Source organism: Strix aluco, chromosome 12 (genome assembly GCF_031877795.1).
Source record: "Strix aluco isolate bStrAlu1 chromosome 12, bStrAlu1.hap1, whole genome shotgun sequence".
NCBI lineage: Eukaryota > Metazoa > Chordata > Aves > Strigiformes > Strigidae > Strix > Strix aluco.
In genome coordinates, this window is record NC_133942.1 from 17,474,348 (window position 1) to 17,498,628 (window position 24,281).

At 39.6% G+C, this 24,281-nt stretch overlaps 1 protein-coding gene across 1 annotated transcript in view; it reads right to left on the reverse strand.

Annotated features, from left to right (window-relative positions):
• Nucleotides 1-485: 485 nt before the first annotated feature.
• Nucleotides 486-24,281, reverse strand: part of MCTP2 (multiple C2 and transmembrane domain containing 2) — a 121,146-nt gene continuing 97,350 nt past the window's right edge. Inside the window, exons 19-24 of the mRNA XM_074837539.1 lie at nt 23,809-23,931; nt 20,547-20,588; nt 9,963-10,072; nt 7,507-7,616; nt 5,092-5,189; nt 486-2,814 (exon numbers count right to left, since the gene is read on the reverse strand). Of these exons, the coding sequence (XP_074693640.1) occupies nt 2,746-2,814; nt 5,092-5,189; nt 7,507-7,616; nt 9,963-10,072; nt 20,547-20,588; nt 23,809-23,931 (552 nt within the window). The 3' untranslated portion in view covers nt 486-2,745. The remainder of the gene's footprint in view (nt 2,815-5,091; nt 5,190-7,506; nt 7,617-9,962; nt 10,073-20,546; nt 20,589-23,808; nt 23,932-24,281) is intronic.

The following is a 24,281-nucleotide window of genomic DNA, read 5'->3' on the forward strand; positions in this document are numbered from 1 at the left end:
ACTTGCTTACCTAGTCAGATACTAAATATTATAGCACAGTAAGCATTTTGCAAAGAATGGGAAACATATCTCCTAATTCAGATAAATTAAAAGCATCAGCTTAACCTCAACTGTTTATTGCATTTCAAACAGCCTTTATCAAAACAAAGAGCTCATTACAATATATATAGGTACTGGACCATCCAAACCCCTTCATTTGGTATGTCTCCAGCATAACAATTTAATACAAGTTATTCTGAAACACAACATATCTACACCAAAAAAAAAAAAAAAGACATCACCCTGTCTCCTGAACAGAAATCAGTTCCATGTGAAAAAATCTATAGGAAAAAAAAAACCCCAGCAATTAAAGTATCAGCCCCAACTTCTGAATAAATAAACAATTTTTCCTGCAGTTGAATGTTTTCATTCAAATCAATGATCAGATCTCACATGCCTGCTTAAATATGTCTGACTTTGGTCCTTACAAAATGACAAGACTACAGTATGATAAACCAGATGATAGTTTAAAGCGAGACAATGAGGCATTGTTTACACAGAAGATTGAGAAACTGGTTTAACAAAAGGGGTCCATGGACATCTATTGTATGTACAAGAAGGAGATTTACTGGAGATTTTGTAATTTCTACAAGGCTCTTTCCAACCAGCTTCATTAACTTGAAGTAAATCAAATCATGCAGAGATCTGGCTCAGCCAGAGACACATGCCGGGAAAGATACAAAATGAAGAAGAACAGACGCAAGATGATAAGCTTTAGAATCTTTGGCATTTTTCATAAACATTTTCAAGGTTTTTAAATCTGTATATTCACCCATTTTCCCACACACACTTGCCTATAAATACATTATACATGTACTCTTTATATACACAACTCTGTATATGCATGGGCACACAAGCACACGTGCACACAAAGAGGCGTTTTTGTGGCTTTTTAAACCAGGATGATCTTTTTTCTATCTTTCCATTTGCAGCTACACACAGCTTTGCATGAGAAAAATACATTCTTCATCCAATCAAGTCTATGAAAATGTGCCTCTCCTTATTCAAAGGCACAGTGGGGCTTGTTACTCTGAAAAATAAACTTATTGAAAAATCACTGAATCTGGCTAATAATCCAGTGCAAGATACTGTGGCATTAGTTTTCCTTCTTCAAATTGACACAACAGGCCCACAAGATTGCATTACTGAACCACACGGCATGACTCCATTTGGATCGCTGATCCATAAGCAAGGTTTTACCTGTTTTACCTTTAATTAGATGACTTCCAAAGTCTTCTTTTGTTAGAAAGAAACCTGTCTCTTGTGATTCTCTATTTCTTTGTACTGTGAATTACCCCAGGGGATGCTGGTGGTAAGCACTGCCTGGGAATCACAAGAAGCAAATCTAGCTCCCGTGCTACCAATGACTCGTGGTAGTGGCAAGTTGCTCCCACAACGTCCTACAGCACCTAAAGGACCGAGGGCTACACTCTCACCAAATTAAACAGGTTTATGTATGATTCTGTGTTTAAGTTTCCCCAGTCAAACAAAATTAATAAGGCTGGTTATCTGAATTATATAAAGCAAAAGCACAATAACTGAAAGACTGGTAAGCAAGCGAGAAATCACATTCTTCTTGGAACAGAAAATGGGGTCTGTCCTTCTGTCTCTTCATTGCTCAGTTTCCATACGACTTCACTTTCCGATCCTCTCTTTGTGAGCCACCAGGAAAGACTGCAACAAGACATCAGTGGTGGACCAAAGCCTACACACTATTGCACAACCATGTCTTTGGGCACCTTCTTCTCTTTCTGCACAAGCACATGTTTCTTTAAGGCTGTAAGTGTTTTTTTCTCTTGGCTCTGTAGTGTTGACCCCTCTGGATTTAGACAGGAAAACAACAGCTATGCTGTAAATATCTGATGAGATGGAATTATAAAAGGCAAGTCAACAAAGTCTTTTCAGGTCAGTGAGCTAGGCTTTTCTACAGTCTCTTAATCCTTTCAAGGCAGAAGGTTCTCATGCATCCATTGCCAGCAATGGATCTCCGATGATTCCAGTATGCAAAGAGTTAACCACAGGGTGGGCTTTAAAAAAAGAAGAAAAAAAAAAAAAGGAAAAAGAAAAAACCCACAAGTGCTGGATGAAATATTGAGATACTGTTGGAGCTCCTAGCTCTTTCTGCTAATTATGATAAAAAACTTTTTAAAATGTACACTGCTTGAACAGAAGATGGGTATCAAAGACTCGTTAATTCAGAGCTTAAGCCTTTCTAGGCACAGTGATTTAACTCAGAAAAGAATAGCTTTCATATCTTAATGTAAATCTGTTGGATATGTTAAAAACTGGTTCAGAGCATCTCCTCACATCAGCTCAGCTGATCCGCTACACTAAGCGGAATTATCTCTTCCTACATAAAACAGGGAGTGCTGCCACATCCAGCCTTGCCCCTGCAATTGAAGGAAAAAAAAAAAAAAAAGGTGCAGTTGCACCATCCTCTCCCATTCTCCTCCCCATCCCACAAACTAGTTTATATGTTCCACCTTGCTCTCTTTTGCGCTACGACTCCATGCTGAAAAGACAACCCAAAAAGACAACCCAAGATAGGTGTTTATCAAAAACCATGTCTTAAAAAAAAAAAAAAAAAAAGAGTCTGTGGCAGTGATTATAGTGTTGTTCTGAAGCAAGAAGAAGAGGAGGGGGGAAGTGCGTGTGCACGCATACGGTGACGGAGGGAGATGCTGCATTCTGAAATCGCGCTGCATCCTACAGCGCACTCCACTTCTTCCTAATGGGGCTGGAGCTGCTGTATGGTTTCAATTCAGCATGCTGCACCTGTAAAAACAAATAGACATGACGTTTGCAGTTAGGTAACTCTAGCTCACTACAGTGTGTGTTAATGGCTCCCTGAGGACAAACCAAGGGAAACTAAGGAAGGTTCAAAAGTAATGAATCATTTTCTAAACACAGGAACATGGGGGATTAATTGCAGGAAGGATTTGAGAAGTCATGCATCATTTCTTGAAACGAAAATATTAAAAGCAGATTTTTCTAATGAGATACATGGGGTTCTACCTGATTTCAGCAATGTAGGCTACATCTTTTGGGTTTGTTTTGGTTTGGGAGCTGTTTTTCTTATCGTTCTGGCATTAACCTGTAAGTTTAATAAACTTCTTTCAGGAGTTTCAATTCAAGTGGATCCCAATATGCAGTAAGATGACAGTTGTCAAAACTGTACACAGACCTTGGGATGCTGACATTTCAGAAAAGGAAAACATTTTCCCAAACAGAACCTGGACAAAGCTGCCTCCACCTTTCAAAACAATTTCATATACAATATAATGGTTAAAACATATGCGATAAACTGACAAGGATGGTGTAATCTCCAAATTGTCTGTTGTGCTACAGAAAAGTATTCCCACTGAAATCATGGGGAAACCTTTGCAGAACGTGCTATCTTTTTCACTCCTCTGTCTTTTGTCTAACATGTGTGGGTTGTAAATGGCTAATGTACAGAGTTAATTTCTAACTCACAGCAGTACCACACTGAAATGATGATGCATTGGTAGCATGTAAAACGAAGCAGACAAAGGGGCTTTGGAGCTGCCATGGATGACTTTTCACTAGAGCGTGTGGCTGTCCACAGGCTCACTATTTTTAGCACTAGAGGAAAACTCTGAGAAGGTTTCTCCCATCCTAGGAGCCTTTATCATTCCTCCCATAGAAAAGGGTTATCATTTTCCTTGGAGAGCTCAAAGGATCCCAAAATGATAGAAACCACTCAAGGAAATGTTATAAATGTAAATGTTAAATAAAGCATAAATAGAAAAGCAGCTTATCTTTAAACATAAACACTAAAAGGGCATATGCAAACCATCACTGCAAATCCAGTGTGCTCTAGAAGAGCAATGACAAAAAATAAAAACACACTGAAGCTTAATATCTCTATGATCACTTCTGTTTAGCTTTGTTCCTCCCACCAGTCTATGGTGAGATTCCTCTCAAGTTATTAGTGCTGCCACCAACCAATCTGGTGGCCTCTTGAGATAAAGGTCACCAGAAGCCTCTTCCAACCTTCCTTCTACCAGATGCCTCGACACTGCATGTGGGCAATTATTTTTCTGTCTCCAACAGAGTAAAATCACTATAGGCGAGATTGTGATCCCCTTAGTCTCAGTGAGTAGCACCTCACTGTGAAAGTACCACAATTCACAAAGGAAGGTACAATGTCAGTGGGATCCAGGGCATCAGGATCAGGGCCCGAGGACACAGATTCCAGTTGATTAAAACAAAAGAAAGAATCCTTTATATTGTGTGGCTTCGTTACCCAGCGAGACTATTTCCCTTCCTCCAAGAGAAATAAACAGATCTTGACATTCTAAAGGACTTATTGTTCAAATAATTTCCAGGAAGATAGGCAAGATTACTGAAGACAGTGTTGTTGTTTAAAAGAAATAGGAGAAGAGATGAGACTTGACTGAAATTGAGGGAGAATAGATTTTGGTTAGATTAAAACTTATAATTCCATAATGGTAGAAGATTGATCTGATCAACCACAGAGTATTTTATACACATCTCGAGGCTTTCTTTAAAGAAAAAGATGAACAGAGCATTGTCCAAGGGAGGCCTGGAGCTCAAGGTGGGTAGGGAGGAAGAATTTTGAGGGACAGCTGATGTGAAAAAAAACACAGCAAGCACAAAGTCACAGAAATAATGCCCTTCCCCTCCCCCCTTGAGAAAAGGGAGAATTCAGCAAATCCTTTTGGATGGTTATCTCTATCAAAGAGACTATTTTTCTCTTCCCTCCATACAAATACCGGAGCAGAAAGGTGACAGAAACCATACTTCGGTAACCATGCTGGGTGATTTTCCAGATCATTTTTAAGTAGGTCTTTTCAGGATAATTTTTCTGCAATCATTTTATCCTTTTGACAAAGGATTTTGGCTCCCCTCTCTTCTAACACCCTGCCCCCCACCCCCCTTTGTGGATTTTCCCCAATTCCTTATCTCTGTTATTCAAAAGTGCACTGGCATCATATTCCCCAAGCAGAGCACCCAGCCGCTCTCAGTGCCGCTTGTTGCCTCTGTTGGCGGTGGCCATTCATTACCTACCTTTTGAACATCAGATGGTACCCTGGAGAGGAAATCTAGTAGCTCATTATTGTCGATGGCATACGGATTTCTAAGCTTCTTAGTAAATTTATTTATGCCTAGGAAAAAAAAAAAAGCAAACAAAATAATACAACTCTTTTCTACTCCCTCCCTCCTAAATTGTTCAGGCAAGGTGAAAAAGGAAAGAGGAATTCACAAGTAAAAATTAGTGTGAAAACAGTGCCTCAGACTTAAAGCCACGCACATGATCCCTGTCATGTGGAATCATTCACAAGTGCCTCCTGGAGGAAGTAGAAGGCATTATTTAAAAAGGTATTTCTCTACTTTGGGGATCATCTGTTGACAACAACATGGCAAACACAAATTGCAGCATGCATTCATTCTGGGGGATATTGTGGGGAGAATGCACAAATTTGCAGTCGAGACTGCTGCTAAATCTGCTATTCTACATGACCAAAGACATTCCCTCTCCTCTTGCCCAGGGAACTGGAGGGCCCTGGAAATAATTGGGCAGGATAAAGGCTTTCTTCCTTCCATTTCTTCTGAAAATGAAAGCTTCCCTTCCCCATCATGTCTCATAGCTTATCCTCTCTTTGCAGAACTAGATTTGACAAACTGACCATATTATGATGCGGTGGGAAACTGTAAAAACTTATCACAAGGTTTACTTCATTTTGATCTTAAGAGTAAAAAATTTGGTTTATTAAATGCAGCAACAGTGCTTCCCATCCCCATGGACTTAGTGATGCTTCAGCCATCAGGTGGTCCCTAGTCTGGACAGAAGATCCTCAAGAGTGTAATGTTCATATTATTGTGGAGTTCATGAAGTCTTCTACCTTTGAAGAAAGGGAGTGATGAACAGCCCTCAGCTAGTGCCATCTCTATTGCATGGACCAGGATGAGAAAGCGAGAGACCTGAGCACCCTTCTCAGCTCTCCCCTTGTGCCAATGCAGCCACTTAACACCCTACTGCCACCAATTCCCCACTGAGAAATAGCAACTAATAGTGCAGCTACGTAGAAGTGTGGTAGAAGAGCAAAGGATCACTAGGCAAAGAAAATCAGCTAACCTATTTTAAAGAATAGCAAAGAAATTCAAATGCTGGTTGCCTCTGAGGATCATAATACCAGCATACAATTCCATCATGCCCCTGTCCAAAATCTCATAGTAGTTTCCCTGAAAGTGATTTCAAATATGATGGCTGCTCCAGCCTTCTCTCTGAAATGTACCTGGTTCACATTTGAGATTCAGCTTTTAAGCCATGTACTTGTAGCAAAATGCCAACACAGTTTTCTGTGTACCTGATTTTTAAAAAACAGAAAATACCATAAGGTCTTTTGAGGCCTTGCCACAGGGTAGTTGTTTAACATGTATCATATTTGAAGGCCCTGTCAGTCTAGATGATGTTGAATGGATGTATAGTTTTCATGTACTCACCATGTCTTCCATACAAGAACAACAATATTTTGTTACAGAACTTTTTACTCCTAGCAATTTCTCTCCTTCCCTTTTGCCCTTTTTTTTGTTTGATTTTATCCTTTATTTCATTTATTTTTTGCCCAAGAGTGGCTTTTTGTACTGCCACCTTCTCATTCCCTCCCTTTTCTGCATCCAGGAGAGCCAAGACAGCAGCAGATGGCTCAGCCCTGGAAGGGTGACAGGGGGTCCCTACAGCCCAGAGCCACACCGGGGCTGAGTTTCAGTGGTTTGGTGAGGATTACCTGCACTATGTTCTCTCAGCCATTGTACCTCAAGGCTGATATAAAAGCTATCACCCTAAATAAGATAGAAGGCCATTTTGAGATGAAGAAAGTCTTCAGCAGCTGGAATGCCACCTCCTTTTGTGAAAGGCCATCTTACTCTTCAAAACAGCACTAGCAAAGTTTTTCTTTCCAAAAGCTGCTCTTTTACCTCATGATGCAGCTTCATACAAATTCTCTCTGACCCCTGACTCAAGCAGATGCTCAGTGCCTCCCATTGGACAATTGTACTGGGCACACTGCTCCTCCTGATTGCAGAGGAGTAAAGACCCAAAAGGCTCCCAGGGTCCAGGCCTCCACGGTCCAGCTCTTCAAACACATCTTGTCCACTCCCTACCATTTCCCAAATGGGGGGCTCCAGAACCAGGAAGTTAATTACTCTCCTGTAAATAATAATAATACTGAAGTAGCTTCTCTAGGTTAATGGTGGTCTTGTGGTGCTGTCAGAAACTTAGAGAGTCCTAAGAAAAACAGATCATCGGATCACCCAGGAAGGGAAAAATGGTAATTTTAAGAAGTTCATAGCATATTTATTCACCTCCAAGCAACAGCACTTGATTGTCTGTGTAATAGGTCGTTTAAGGCTTGTTTGATTTCGTTCTGTAGATATATATTATATTTATTGCATGCAAATGAGACATGGTGGAGTACTTACCCCAGATTAAAACAATATACCTCAGTGGTATAAAATACAAAACGACTGTTGCTGCTGCCAGGACCAAGCAGGCCAGGACAGAGAGGAAAGGCACAGTCCAGTTGAATGTGCTGTAAAGAAAAACAATAATCCTTCTCAATGTTTCTGCTTTGGGACAATGCTTGTACTCTGCTACCCAATAATAATTTAATGACCTCTTTGCAGCACTTGCTGCATTCAAATGCACTGTAAATTGCAGATCCTTTGGAAGGTGGATAAGCAGATTCCTGCATCTGGATGCTATAACAGATTAAGGGAGATATCTGAGAGGCAGATTTCATGATAAGGAAAGAGAAGATACCCTCTGGGGAGCTCAGTGAAGTTGTTAGGCATGTAGTGAGTTGTTTTTGTTTCTTCTTATATGTGTCGCACTTGTTACACATCTCTGCTCACTGGTCAGCTCTCTATTATTCATGGGCGGATTATCTGATCTGGAGACGAGGACAAGCCGCAGGTGCAAGCCATCTGAGCTGGCTCCAGTGGGCCACAGCGGAGATGACATGGAATGTGTGTCAGCGCACGACAAATGTGGCAGGTAGCCAGACTCAACCCCGACAATAACTTGGAATAGGTTAATTATGACTGATGCTAAACCTTAAAAGAGCCGTTAAAGTAATTTCTCTGTATATTATTAGGGATTAACATTCTATATAAATCTCACATTATTGATCTATTTGCTTTTATTTCATTATGTTCTCAACAATTCCTTACTACACTGCATATAGAAGGCTGTCCTGGGTATGCTATAGTATGCTAGTAGCAGTCCGAGCTTCTGCACACCACCAACCTCCCAAGGGGAGCACTCTCAAGAGGCTCAGTCACCAAAGTCATTCAGATTTTTGCAGCATTGTAGCACAAAACAGGACTGTCTTTCACTCAGACCACTGATCTGTAAGCCCACAATGGACTTAAGGCGAGCAGCTACTGCTAACACACCTCTGAAGTGTGCCCTTGTAAGATACGTCTCTACAGCATGCACCAAACATTGAGATATCTGGACTACATGAATGTCAATTAGTTCATAGGTGGATTTACAGATCTGGGCATCTCTGCTTCATACAATCTGCCTGCTAACTTCATCACATCATGATGATGGGGAGTAGGAAGAAAAGAGAATCAACGTGGACCACTTATCAGGTTATAAAATAAGACTAACTTCCCTTGACAGATAAAATTAATAGGATGCTAAAAGAATTACTTTTAAGCTTCAATAGATGTATTAAATATTAAGTAAAGATAGGTGGGAGAGGACCCATCATTATCAATCAACGTAGCTTAAGTTAAAGCAAAAAAATTGCAAAACAGCTCAATTCAGTTAAACTATTAAAACTCCCTACGATTGTATAACTAGAGTGACAGACGGAAACTGTAGCACAATTCAGTCTGTCACTTACAGAAAAACTTTGGTGGCAATTTTTTAATGGTACATTACTGTTGAGTTACAATGGAATTCTTCTGAAATTACATCGGGGATCCACATTAATACCCAATGTGTTCTTTAAGACCATTGTTACCAAGATGAATACAAGAACTAATAGTGTTTAAGCACTCTGAGTCTTCCTGCCATGCAGCTGGGCAGAACAGTGCCCTGTTCATAGACTGGAATACATCTTTGGGCCACTTCCACCCCAGCTGGGGTGTCCGGCATGGAACCACAGCACATGCGTTTGCTGTATTTTTAGCTTGAACCCAGATCCTCATTAGAGTGGCTTGATCACAAACCATCACTTTGTGTTCAAAACAGAAAACAATGTGGGTCAATTAAGCTCCAATAAAGATTGGGTTACAAAAGTTTGTGTGTGGGATTTTTTTTTTTTAGGCTCTTCACCTCCCTCCTTTGTAAGGTCAGGAATATCCTATCTGCCTCCCCTTGCAACCAGACCCAGAAAATCCCCTTTGGGCTTCCTTGAGGCATCAGCAGGAAGCAGACAGCTCAAAATGGTAAAGAGAGAAGAACATAAACGCGTTGGGCAGGGAAAAAAGTGACTGGTAACCCCTGTAACCAGGCCAGGGCGGGGAGGGCGTGGGAAAGGCAACACCAACCCTCAATTGCTACCTCCTTTCCATGAAGGAAATCACGCCTGATACTTCTATACCCACATCTTCAAGCTACGTTTTCCATTGCATGGCATCATGACTCCCCACCCCATCACAGACAGACAAGACCAGAAATCTGGGAAAACAGGTGAATGTGAGAGCTACATCAGCAAAGCACATGGCTTCTTCTCTGCTCTATGTTTTGGAAAGATTTCTGGAGTAAAGGACTCCATGAGAAGGAGGAATGGTGGTAGGGGTGGTGAGGCTCTCCTGCTGCACCTTGCAGTTATTTTTGGAGCAAGAAATTCACTCCATCTTAATCTTCCTAGCTCTGCTTCATTGAAAATCATGGCTAAGCAAGAAAAAAAATTATCACTTACTTTTTAATCCTCTCTCCAAATGATGCTATTTCTTCTAGGATGCTTTGAACAGCTATGATGATCTCTTGGACCATGTGGATTCTGTCAATTAACCCCTTTTTCTCAGATTCCTAACAAAAAAAAGGAAAACCAAAACTTTATATATTCAGCATTTGTTAACATGCTCATGTGAAGAAAGTAGGATTCCCAGTACTGCTGATGCATCCATGAACTCGTATATCACTGAAGGAAGGAGAGAACACACACCCTGGGTTTATCACATACAGTTAACATGAAGACATATAGTTCCCTGTATTTTCTTCCTTTTCCTCAGCACATGGGCAGAGGTTTCTACATCTTCTAACACGCATCAACTGCAGGAACTCAAACCAGGCTTTCACTGAAGAACCCAGCAGCATGCCAAAACAGAAGAGGTGCTGAGCACCCCGAGTCCAGCTGACCTGTCGGGGAGCGCTGGGTGCTCAGTGCTTCTCAAGAACAAGAATATTCTTGTGCAGAACTTTTGAATATAACTTTTCTGAGCTTTGTAGGCTCCCAACAGCCATGCTTTTTCTGTATATAAATTAGCAGCAAGATAGTGAATGCAACATTTTTCTGAACATTTTGTATACAGAGACCTATTCTTTTACTGGGGAAAAAAAAAGAAGAATCAAAGGAAAAAATGTCATTTTCCTTTTACAGCAGTCATCTCACAACTTTATTTCTTACTGCTTATTTTAGGCAACAACATTACAGGACATTACTACACATGTGCAGAAATAAAAAGGAAGCACAGAATGAATTAAAAATCAAAATGACTTAAATCAGCCTTGGAAATCAGTATACAATTATCAGCATTCAGCATTTCTTTGCCAGCAATCTAACACACATACAGGCATGCAAATTGGTGTGGTTGCAGATATTCTAGCAAGAAATCAGCAAAACATTCACTTATTACAAAATGCAGAGCCCTGGACACTGATTTTACATCACATTTAGACTCTCCAAAATCAGCCCAATTTAGAAAAAAGACATTTTAAGTTGTGTTTTAACCAGTCAGTGCCCAGAGAGGGGATATGCTGGTAAACCACATATTGCATCCATGTTCTCTGTGGTTCTCAGCAGCCGGGGCAGGGGAAAGGGTGGGTGGGAGTACGCAAGGGCCAGAGGCACTCGGATCAACACTGCTGCATTTCTGCTTCTGTGTTGTGAACCCACATTATTTCTCCATGCAGGAGAGAGGGTCAGAGGCTACTTAAAGTTGCACGGGGCCAGAGAGGCGAAGGCTCACTGCTACAGCCTTTTGGCACTACCGTGCTGTGAGAGGGTTGGCGTGAGTCTGAGACAGGGCGCTGCACCACAGCGTTGTGTGCCGGAATAACGTATGAGCCATCCTTGGATGCTGAGAGGCAGACATGACAGTACAGCCCTTGTAACCCTTTGAATTACTTACTGCCCATTTCTCTTCACAGTAATTTTTGAGTTTAAAAATTCAGCCAAAACCACCACGGAGTTATTAAGCTCCAGACATTTGAATATTTGCCTTTAGGTTGCAAGTGAGTGCACAATGAATAGAAGCAGCGTTTTAAATAATCACACATTTGGGTGTGAAAATGGGTATTTTTACATTAATAAAACAACCAACAAAAATGAAACCCTTGGGGTGTGAAATAACCCCAGAACAAAATAAATAAATAAATAGCCCGTTTATGTGAAAATAGCACCAAAAAGTCATTTTCACACAACTCCAGTTATAACCTTGTTAGGCTCAAATGTAAATGACACATTAAGATTATATTTAACTATTCACTCACTAGAATGGTACAACAGTCCTTTAGCCATAGTTGGCTTTTTTGCACCAAACTTGGAAGATGAAGCTGGGGAGCAGTTCATGGAGAACCAGCCAGTGAGAATTTCATTCTGCCCAAATTCAGACAGAGGGGTAAAGAAACCACTTTAGATAAAGTGATATTCCAGGGCAAGCCTACTCTTGCTACCCAGAGCTGCAAGGAAGATCATCTGTCAGCTCTATCTGCATCATGCTGACTTCATTTACACGTCTTCGATTGAGCTTAGAAATGTGGTGATAATGCAGTTTAACCAATACAACATAACTTCTGCTGCAGCCACCAAGCAGACTAAGAAAATAAAACAGAAATACCAGTTCCTGTGATATGATGACAATTGCGTGCATATTCTTACCTAACATGCACGCTAAAATCACCCCTAGACAATGGTGTTTTCAATTTATAATACAAGCTATGCCTAACCAAGGAAAAGGCAGAGACAGACTGGGATTAGAAAGCCTTGTAAATGAAATCAGTTATTAGAGAGTAAAATAGGCTAGCAACTACCCTTGCAGTATGCGCTGCAATGTGTGCAGAATCTTTTGAAAATCCTGGAAATTTGTCAACATCTTTTCTTTATTATTATTGTTTTGTTCTGGAAACCTGCAGTCTAAACACATCTACAGGGTGATTAGGTCACTGGTTAAGCAAGAGACAAGCAGACAAATGAAGGACAACAAATAGGATTTTCCAACTTATTTAGGTTTTGGAGTGCTGTTTATGATTTCTGAACTCAGTATCTCACAAAACACTGTTGGCAGCAGTGAAAGAGTTCATAGTCCATCAAGGCAGTCACTGGTCCATATTTATTAGTAAATGGACAACTGTCATACAGAAAGCTATACTTGAATGTTACCATATTTGTGGAAGCTGTAAAAAATAATCCTAAATATATCTTCTGCTAAACACACTTTCCCATCTGTGCAAGGTCCTATCACCCAGATAATTTTTCTCCATCGTCCTCAGGTATCATTCCTTTCTGATTTCTTTTGGACTCAATATATTATGCTGCTTGAAAAACAGGATTTGGATACCCATGGTTCAAAATTACAGCTCAGAAGCTTTTGTTGAATTAAAAATAAAATATCCCGCCTGTTTCTGGCATTTTTTCCTAAAACCAGTCGTGAAACTTCCATTCCTTCAAGGCCTTTTTCTTCTTTATTTCATAGCTAATTACAGCACTGTGGGTGGACCAAAACTAGTCTTCAGCCTCTGGGAAAGAATTAACTCCATCAAAATGAATTTACAACTGAGAATTAATTATATAATCAGTGTGTTACTTCAAATCTTCCTTGCATATCCTGATTTAAGAAACCTTCGTTTCTGCAATAATTGCATGAACAAAAACACAAAAGGGGTCTTACAAAAGATTAAGCATGTCAGGGGAAGAAAGAAAAAAAACCCAACAAGACCACCCAGCAAATTCAGAAATTAAGTCTTTTGTGTCCAGCTAACGTACATCAACTTAAACTTGTAAATGAAGACACCAAATCTCTGCTGTACTGAATGAAAGATGCTTCTAGATTTTTCCATTTCTGAAGGACATGTAAATGCACTCAAAGGGTTACTACAGCTCTGATCTTCCTACCCAATGATGTTATGCTACTCTCAGACATTCAGAGACAGGTGCAAAAGAAGTGTCACTTGACGGCAAAATTGAGGTACTTCCAATACCGAAGACTTTAAAAGTGTGTGAATTATGGAGCACGCCAGGAGGGGTTGTCTCCAGCATTAACTGCAATTCATGACCGGTGAACTAGAGTTGTCAAAGCTGGGCTTGCAAGGAAAATTGTAAGACCTACGGAGGAAGAGACTGAAGGCAAAAATTATCAATCGCCTGCTCTGCAACAAAGACCAAATAATGCTAGTTACTGCTTCTGCTCTAGCAAAGCATCCGTTACTGAAAACTGCATGGTGGAGAGCTTCTAACTTCTCGTGAACGTTCTTTTTCAATGATTGATAGCTTTCATCTTTACAAAAAGCTGTTCCCTACTTTTAAACTCTATCCTTCAGATATTTTTCCTCTAGATACATCCAAACCAGTAAGCAAGACTCCAAACACATAGGCAACTTTTAATGACATTCTCTAAGTGTATTTCTGATGTATACTGCAAATATCATATCCACAAAACTAAAAACTTCAGTTTAAAACCACTAGCAAGTTCTAAATTCTTGCTCACTTGGGTTTCATATAAAACACTTGCAGAAAAATAATTTTGCATGCAACTTTCAAACAAGTGGTATTCATCAGCAGATTTCTGGCATGCCAAGGGAAACTCAATATATAAAGCTGAGGAACACTTGGGGCAAGGATGAGGAAAAGGGGAGGAGAAAACATAAATAGGGGTTAATGCAAAAGGAGGAAGAAAACAAGATACAGGCCAACTAAGGAATTAAAATCTTGCGTATCTTCAGGAATTTGAGGAGTTAATCTGCCTAGCCCTGGACTGGCCTAACTTTCAGGATTAGCTTTATACAGTAGCTCCCTCATTATGCCACTGCTGCTACAAGCACATTAGGGCAATGTTTTACCAGGATTTATCTTACCTACCAGATATGAATTCCCCAGTGTATTAGCAACAAACAAGATTGATGGAAAGGGGAAAGAAAGGAAGAAAGCTCAGGCACGCATGCCCTTTTGCTCCACTATTATTCTGTAGTTATTTAGAAAAAAGCAGACTTAGCCGAAGTTGGATTTCACTTGCAACTTTCTCTATGTTAGACTACAAAACTCTGATCTTACCGGAGTCCAGCGAAACCTGTGCCAAACAACATCTTAATGCCAAAATACTAGTAGATGAAGAATAACTGAAACCAAAAAGATTTTATTGGGTATAAACAGCAGACCACTGGCCTCTATTGTCTGCAGGGAACACTTCACTAACAGCTTCAGTCTAGCATCAGAATGAAGCTCTTGTGGGAGGTGGTAGCCATGGAGTGACAGACAGTCTCTTGGTAGCTAAAATGAATTCCAGGCAGAGCTTTGAAAAATAGTCACCACAGCAACCTTGAACTGGATCCTGCCTTTGGTGGGAGCCAAAGGCGGCTGAAATGAACCCAGCAATCTGCCTTGCTGAGTCACTGTCTTGCCCTGTGCTGCAGTGTCTACTGCGTGTCGAGGAGGGCTTCTCAGCAATTCCAGGAGGACGGGTACCCAGAGAGGATGGCTGCCAAACTCTGAGCAATTGCCTCGTGCAGTCCTGAAACTGTGCATCACAGGATCTTTTTGTTTATTAACACTATGCTGCAAATGTGCCTGCCTGGATGTGGAAATTTAGCGAATCTGAGTGTACTTGAAATAATTACCAAATAGAGGAAATGCAACACATACAGGTCAATTTATGCTCTCAGTTAAAAAGGTGTGAAATCTGGAATAATTCCACCAGAGCCAATAGAATCACTTCAGACTGGTATGAAGGAGAGCACCATTGGCCTTAAAAGGATGGATTTTAAAAGCAATGGCACATCATCCTACAGCTACGGCTGGGGGAACACTGGCTAAAAGGCAGAAAATGACCACTTCACATGTTGTTCAGCAATGCTTACACTTTCTTTGCTTACATTAGACGAATTTCATCTGTGCACAGAGGACCAGCAAAAGTCTCCTAAGCCCAACACAAGAAAACGCTTATGTGGAGAGGCTTAGGTCATAACTGTTGCTTCCTCTCTGCACAGGCGCAAAATGTAGGGGATTTAAGAGGCATTTTCTGTACTCATTTGCATTTTCATAGACATGTAAAGTAACCCAAAATCTGGAGGTATGGCTACAAGTTTTAAAGCAATACTAGTAGTCACAACAGAATAAAACACCATTTAGGTGAGAAACATGTGTGTAAGAAGCAACAAGAAAGAAGCCTGAATGGAGATAAATGTCATCAGTTATCTTTGACTTAGAAAAGGGAAGGGGAAAGAAAACAACTTTGGTCAAAAGAAGTGCTTTTTCCTGGAAATACACAAGACCTACAAACAGTCACATGGTGATTAGACTTAAACTACTGGATCATCATCTATAATTTAGGTAATGTTCTTTAGCAATTTGGGGTGCAGGAGAAAGAGGGACTTATTCATTCATTTGATCAATTCAAAATAATTTTTAATAACATTTTAAATAGTTGGAATTTTTAAGGGACAAGAACTCCCTAAGGTTTACATGCTCGATCCAGTGACCTGCCTAGTGCTACTTAATATTTCTCCAGAGATTTAGAGAATTTACAATGTTGGCTTACCTACCTCCAGGGTAAGAGAGAGAATTTTAGACTGCCATAGGGCTGCCAGTGTTTCTATGCAAGGAGAGCCATACCACAGTCCTCACAATATCTAAAACTCCTCTGCAAGTCTCTCCTTTCAACTGCTCTCTCCGATCACTCCTAAACCTATAAACTCATGATGCTAATACAAGGATTGTGCCAATTTAGGAGACGTCTACAGATAAGAGCAGTCCTAAACAATGCTGCAGTGTAAATAAGAAATAACAACAGACCATTTGTCTTCCAGTTTCTTGTACACAGGAGGCTCCCAAGCAAAGAGCAAAGCACAACCAGGGCAACCCCTGCACTCTGTCTTAACCAGAAGTTGATTAGGTTAATAAGAAGCTTGGAGAAAACTTACAGAAGCTACAATTGTGTCTTAAGTGATACCTGGAAACTTCTAGTACACTTTAGTCAAGATGGTTGCAAGACCAGATGATTATGTGTCCTTAGAAGTGTCTCATCCTCCAGCTTTGGACTGAGCATAGCTCAGTCAAGTAGCAGAATCTGTCCCTTAGACCTCGCCATCACTAACATATTCATGGTCTGTGCGCAGACTTATTAGGAAGCAGTGAGAGAGAAGCCACAACGAGCCAACTGAAGAAAGAGCAGCAATTTAAGGGAGTCCATGCCTACACAAACACACACCTCGTGGGATTTTTTAGGACATGATCTTGCCCATAATTTTGTGGAGAAGGTGGGTGCTCCTTGTTAGTCTGAACATACCCTGTGTATCATGGGGTATTTTCAAGTCTTTACCATCATTTCTCTTCAGCAATCTTAATGGGAGATGTTGAAATATTATATTGCAGTTGTTGTATTGAAGAGAAAAACTAATGAAATTATTTATACTTCCAGGGAAGAAAACAATGAGATGATATTGTCTTGAATGACCTTTCCTAAGTATGGGGATATAGCATCTTACACAATAGACTCTTGGTTCATGTTTCAATTACTGACCTTTACTGTGGAGAAAATTAATGCAATTTTCATCGTAATCCACCCGTACAAATAAGATCCATACGGAAGGTTTCCACATGCTGAATCTAACTCAAATGGAAAATGTCAGCTGTTTGCTACTGGATGAATTTGACTTTAATTTGTTCAACTGAAGTCTTTTTGAATTGTGTTCATAAAACTTTGTATATTTTTGGTACCTATTTTTGACAGAGAATTTCCTACATTAGAAACATTGGATCTTTCTTCTTCTTTGGGGATTTTTTTCCACTTTTCTTTTTTCCAATACATGAGGTACTAAACACTTCTTGGAAGTTGCCAAATAACTTGGCTTAAAGCCACAATGTCATCTGATCCTTCCCTATTACATCCCACTAGCCAAGCAGGGCTCACCACCGGATAGAAACCTTCCGAGAAAAAAAACCCAAAACCAGGAATTGTTGATTTAGTTTTGCCTCTGATTTTCTTTTGAATCAGATACCAGACCTGGAAATAGTCGTAATTTAAGTTTTGTCTGTTTTGGAGGAGATGCAAACTTTTATCCAGACCACTTAAGATCGTGAGAAGACTCCAAGACTCTTTCCAGTCAGGTGCTATGATACACTCATTCAACAGGGCAACTGTCTGCTCTTGAAGCTCTACAGTCATTGTCAAAAAAAGAAAAAAAAAAAAAGAGTAAAATAAACAGAAGTGGTCAACAATCAGACAACTTACACTGAGCTGCATGTAACTTGTCTATACCTTTCTACTGACAGGCAAAAGATGTTTCAGTGATGTAATTTTAAAACAATCCTTATTCAGACAGCCTGACAGACCCCAGAACTCCATGTCCAAGATGGCACAAATCCGAGAAGGCATTCATCCACCAAACAGCTTGTGCCAAAGGGACAGAGCTCTCTTATCTTTTACAGTCCTCATGCTGGTATTTGTGGAGGGGAGAGGGGGAAAGAAAAGGGGAGTTGGCAATTAAGCCCTGTCATTTAAGACAGATAGTTTAGGTGGAGGGAGTTAATCTGCTCTTGGGTTTTTGAACTAAGTGTCAGTGTATTTATAATTTGTAAACAGTTCATCTCTTCAAGGGTGTGTTACAATTCCCAGAAGCATGGTCTGTTATGTCTAACATGCAGCAGAACCCAGAAAGGCTATGTGTGTGAGTATTTTGATACAGCATGATGATAGGAAACAGAAACAGTGACCTCGTATACCACAACCCAACTAGCAGATTTCAACTTTAGGAGTTCTTGTATTAGGGAGGAAAAAAAAATACACAGACTTCTTTTTAAAGTATAGTTGTCTGTTTAAATGTTGACATTGCCATGAGATAACGTCATAAAATTACATTTTTCTGACACTCCCTAGAGAGCACTGGCCACCCTCAGACTTGGAAAAGTCACTTAGAATAACCTAATGTACTTAAAGATGCAAGTCATCAGAGTACAAGCATAGTCCATCACTGATGCAAAGGGGATATATCCAGGACAGGATGAAGACATTAAGGCAGTGCTGCACAGCACTTGCCGTGGGATATGCAGTGGCTAGCAGTTCTCTCTCCTGATAGTTCTGTGTAAGAATTCCATAGACTCATAACACTAGTATATCAATTAATACAAGCTATGAATTATTATTGCTGTAATGTTGGGATATATAGGGTTATCTTGACGAGGAAGCCTGCTGGAGGTGTCTACTCTGAGTAGCTTCAGCCAGTGTTACCAGGTCTCCATTTCAAAGAGTCACTGTACATGTGTGAAATGGAGATAGAGGCAACGCTGATTACAAAATGGTAGGGCCAATTCAACAGCAGCTCAACACTGACTCTCAGGAGTTTTCCCAAATCTGCATACTTAGTTAAAAGAAACCAAGAAAGAGAATGACAGTGAAGTTGTTTAGCAGGGGGGAGGGGTGGGGGGGTGGCGAAAATGCAAAGTGATTAGATCCATATTTAAGTGACCCAGTTGTATTTATACAGAGAACCAAAGTCACTGGAGTTAAATCTAGGGTAAATGTAACCTAGAATATTCTGGCTTTGAAGTAATGAATCTGTTGCACAGCACTGGAAACAGAGGATTAAATATCTATTTAATAGAATTTTACTTTTTTTTTTTTTCCACCTCAGCACTTGCAAATGAAAAAAAGGAATATTAAAGAAGAAAGTAAATGGGATTCGTTCCAGCAAATAAGTTACAGATTCAGGCATCACACAAACAAGATATAGGGTCAATATTTACAGGTGTCTAGCTTTGGGTGCCCACCAAACAGAAATTATTGACTTTTAGATATACACAGTATCCCTTTGAAAAAGATGTAACTTTCATTTAGCAACTTCTGATGAGTTCCAGATATTGGTCCATTTAGTTGACTAATTTTACAATGCAAAGAGTGAATTATAAATGAGAACATTTAAACAATTATTGCATGTTACAAGAAACCTGTAATTCAACTAGATTGTCTAAAGTTTATTTTATAACTTTGATGGATTTCTGGTTGCTCATTAAAATATAACCACCACAGAGGAGCTGGTTAAATTTAAATAACTGTTTTCATCAATTAGTCTGCTGAGCTTCAATTCTAGTGTCTGTGACTGAGAAAAGTTAAGGTACACTTGCTAACTATGGTATTGATTTACTTTTCAATGATCAACAATTTCACTGTAACACTCTTAAAACACAGAATATTCAAGAAGAGTCTTATTAACTTAGTATGCAATTTGAAAGTTTCACATCGCCTTGTGAACATTTTCTTCCTAACAGCTAATGTTCCTTTGCATGCTGTTGCTCGTTAAATAATTCCTCACCTTTTAGCTTTAAAGTATTTATAGATTATCAGATCCTCCTTCACTTACTTATGTTTTTTCAAGCTGTATACATTAAGTTCTCTTAATCTTTCTTCATATGTCATGCCCCCTAATCCTTTTATCATTTGTCACTGTGGTTTGATAAACTTGAAAAAAAAAATCCAATGAATTTTTCACAGTGAGAAGAATGAGTAAGTATGCTCTAATAAAATAAAAACCAGGCCTTGCCAATTCCGATTCTTTCTACATTTCAGCTGATGAACTAAAACTGTTTTTTCCCAGGCTCTGAAAGAAATGTTGAGAAAATTCTAACCAGTCCTCCACGTATCACACCAATTCTGGCCTACAGAAATGGAAATGCCAAATCATTTGGGGAAAGCCATTAGTACAGAATGTCATCCAACACTCGAAATGGAGATGATAAGGGATTTTACATAGTCATGCGTGTCTTTGCACCTCATCCACCCATACACATACCTGTAAGTGCACATACATGAACAAGTGCCTGCTATAATTTCAAGCACAAACTGGGGACTGCTCAGATTCAATTATGTTCAGAAGTCGAGCATAGGTAATGCCACTATGGAATGTTACACAAACCAATCTTTTCATACTTTCAAATTTGCCAATCAGCAAACTGGTAACAATTGTTTTCCCAGTTAATACAGATAATAAATGAAGATCTCATGGAGTTAGGATGGTGGGTTTGTGCTCTCCCACGTTCCTTCTGATTCTAGCTAACACACTTGTGAGATATGTTTACCTTATCATCTTCATCCTCATCTTCATCCAAGCCCATAAGCTCCTGCAAAAGCAGATGTCCATATTATAAAACACTACACTTATTTTTCAGTGACAGGCAATGTTCAAAAAAGCTTATGATACTCCCACAACATTTCATTACACAGTTTTCTCCCACTTCTATTGCAAGTCATCAAAAAACCTCACCACTTTCACCTTTCAGACATAATGTTTTGTATTCAAGGACTTATTTTTTTGTGATATCCTGAACAAAGCATGCAATACCCTATACAAATATCAAGTCTAAATAAAGCATTAGTGACTGTGTCCAGCAGTTTGAAGGCAACAGGCTTTCAAATTCATTGCCAACTTTTACTGTCTGTAAACAGCTTTGTTCTTAGTCTGACAAATGAACCAGCCGGTATGTCAAGGCTGAGGACTCTAAACTCAACTTGTTCCATCCTCACTGCTACAATGACTGCTCCCTCCCTTTAGAGCCATTACTGAAACATTAGACTTGAGAAAATACATTAGTATGAACATAATCAATCTCACAAGTCACAGTCGTATTTCTATGCAGCATTATTTCCTCCCTTTAACTTCTATGATGACAGGTAGGGGAAAACACAAAAGACTTGGTTAAAGCTTAAAATTAGGAGCACTTGGCTTTCAGTCCAGGTATTTAATAAGGTAAGCCTTTAACAGAGTCCTCCAAGTTTTTCCTTGGTTATTTAATAGGTACATTTGAATCGGTGTACTACAACTTTAAATACAGGAAACATGCAAACAATGTGAAGAATCACAACAAAAAGATGGTTTGGATTTGGGGTTTTTTGGGGAGGTTGAGTGGTTTTGGTTTGGGGTTTTTTTTTCTTTTTCTTTTCTACAGAAAAGCGGTTGCATCTAGTATGCAGAAAGTACTGAGAGCTCAGATACCCAGATTTACTCTTTGGCTCTCCAGAATACCCTGAGCAGCTGAATTAACCCTGATCATAGAACCACAGAATACCAGGTTGGAAAGGACCTCGAGGATCATCTGGTCCAAGCTTTCTTGGCAAAATCACGGTCTAGACAGGATGGGCCAGCACCCTGTCCAGATGAATCTTAAAAGTGTCCAATGTTGGGGAATCCACCACTTCCCTGGGGAGATTATTCCAGTGGCTGATTGTTCTCATTGTGAAAAATCGTTCACTTGTGTCCAGTCGGAATCTCTCCAGCAGTAACTGGTACCCACTACCCCTCATCTTTTCCATGTGACTCCTTGTAAAAAGGTAGTCTCCATCATCTTTGTAGCCACCCTTTAAATACTGGAACATGGTGATAAGGTCTCCCCTAAGTCTTCTCTTCTCAAGGCTGATCATGGTTTACATTTCTATAGAAGCTCCTCATCTGTAAATCATAAGCCATTTTACCAATATTCACTAATTTAGCCTCCTGGCAACTGGATCATGTGTACAAGGTTAATACTGTTATTCCCATTTTATAGCACAGAAATCAGAGAGAATTTGAGGTCCACTTTTGCAAAGATTGTTGCTCACATTCTTCTATATACGTGAAACGTGCATGTTGGCACACAAAAGCCAAAGGTAGTGCACATGCAGCCAAGGTCTGAAGAAGTGAAAAATAAATAAATGACTGTGTAAAAAGCATTGGTATTTTGAAGAAAACCTTTTCTCATCTGCAGGACAGATGTGACTAGGGGTAGCACCTGATTGTCTGTTTTTGACCTACAGATGGTTAGAATCATAGACACACATAAAAAAGAAATCAGGTAATATTAAAGGCACTTTGACTACTTGTTCCATATGATCCCAATCCTGCAAAGCACTTGGGCAGATGTGTAAGTCTGCTTATGCAAAATGCACCCCTGAATTTCATGGCATTGCATTGCTTGCAGGATGTGTGACAGGAAAAGGGCCAATTTTCTGATGAACCTTTCTTCAGTATTACTACAATTAGCCTGTATTTTCAGATATAGCCTTTTTGTAGTATACACCTAAATGGTGTACTGCTCAATTTTTCTGATGTATGTGAGACTCTCCTCACTTGAACATGCAAGAAGCTCACCCCAGAGTGAGTGATGGGCGCTGGAAGGTATTCTCTACGTATTTTTTCCTGGGTAAGTAGTTATTTTATATCGTCTTTTGTATTAAAAACAAAAACACCTGTTTGCCTGGGATTCTCCCACATGGGAAGTTCTCATTTTCTTGATGAAATAAAGTAGTCACTGAAGACACACAATATCTTTCTATGTCTTCTGGACTTGGCTGAAATTGGAGAAATGCATTTCTTTTACCATTTGTTTTCAAATCAAGCCTATGTCCAGGATAACGCAACTTTCCCTATTTTCTAACAATCTTTCCACTTCGGAATGGATGAAAACTAAACTAGGAGCAGCTTTTCCCACTAAAAATAATAAACCAGCTATTGACCTTTGTAATTCTAGAATGTTATTTGTTTGTATAAAATCCACTTGAGTTGTTTGAGCAAAGGTATTCTTCATGGGTACAAATGTCAATCATCTTTATCAAAAGTTAGAAGGAAGCTATAATTTGGCCTGTATTTCATTACTGTACTTAGTAGACATTTAAAAACAGAATATTATGGACATCTATGAATTTACTCTCATTTCAAACTCTAATTACCATTGTTATGTAAGTAAAGACAGTGGTCAACATCAAATAGCATTTCATATCCCAACAGCAGCACTTTGCCACACATGTTGTAACTATTTTTGTATCAAAATCTTTTTTTTCCCCCACATCAAGTTAAAAAAACTGAAGGCTAAATTTCTGGGAAAAAAAAGCATTTGTCATTTAAAAGCGGGGGATGGGAAGAAGTAGTAAGGGCTTCTTAAAGTCTCAGATCACAGGTCAAGGTTTAAAAACAACTAACTTCTCTTTCACTTTCTATTGATTTTCCTCATCTGTGAATCATGAAGCATCAGTGTGATGCAAAGTGTAAGAGCAGTAGGAGCACAGGTTTTAGGAACTTGTTGCTTTGTAAGTCTTTCTTAATTCAGCTTAGTTAAAAACATTTGTAGTTATTTAGAAAGTGAAATCCTCCTCCTACACACTCTTGTCGTCTTCTCCTACTACTCTGAATGGTTTAATGCTTGAATTTAATCATGAAAATTGAGAGGGTTGAGGTTTCTTTTCAGTAACTTTGAAATGAAAATGCTGTTTAGCTATACAACTAGTTTAATGCCATTAAAATGCATGACATTTTGCTCAAGGGCAAATTCAAGCTGGGGCTGCCAGAAATGTTATTGTCACTTTACTTGCCTGGGCATCTTGGGTGTTGCTGACCTTCCCAGTTGTGACGAGGGAGAAGTTGTATGCAAAGAGCACCAGCAGAGCCAGGGGCACCATGTACAGTTCCACACTCCAGACGGTGACCACAAATACCTGAGAGAAATAAAGCAGCAGAAGGGAATACATGCAACTCTTTACAGAGACAGATATGTAAGAAGGCCTTCCAGTCATCATCCCTATGTACATTCATCCTTGAATCTCTGTTAACCTCATTCATATTATTATTTTGGCAAAGAAAAACTGCTTGCAAAGTGTGCTTTCTATTCTGTTTGAATCCATTAGGCTGCCATTTGTTAGCTTCTCCTCCCCTGTTTCTGGTGAAGTACAAGGCCACAAATATGAGGTTAGTCCAGAGGTTTTATTCACTCCTTCCTGGGACCCCCTCAAGCCTGAAAGCCTTTTGTCCTTAGTGCTAGTGTATAACTGACCCACTTTTACAGGTA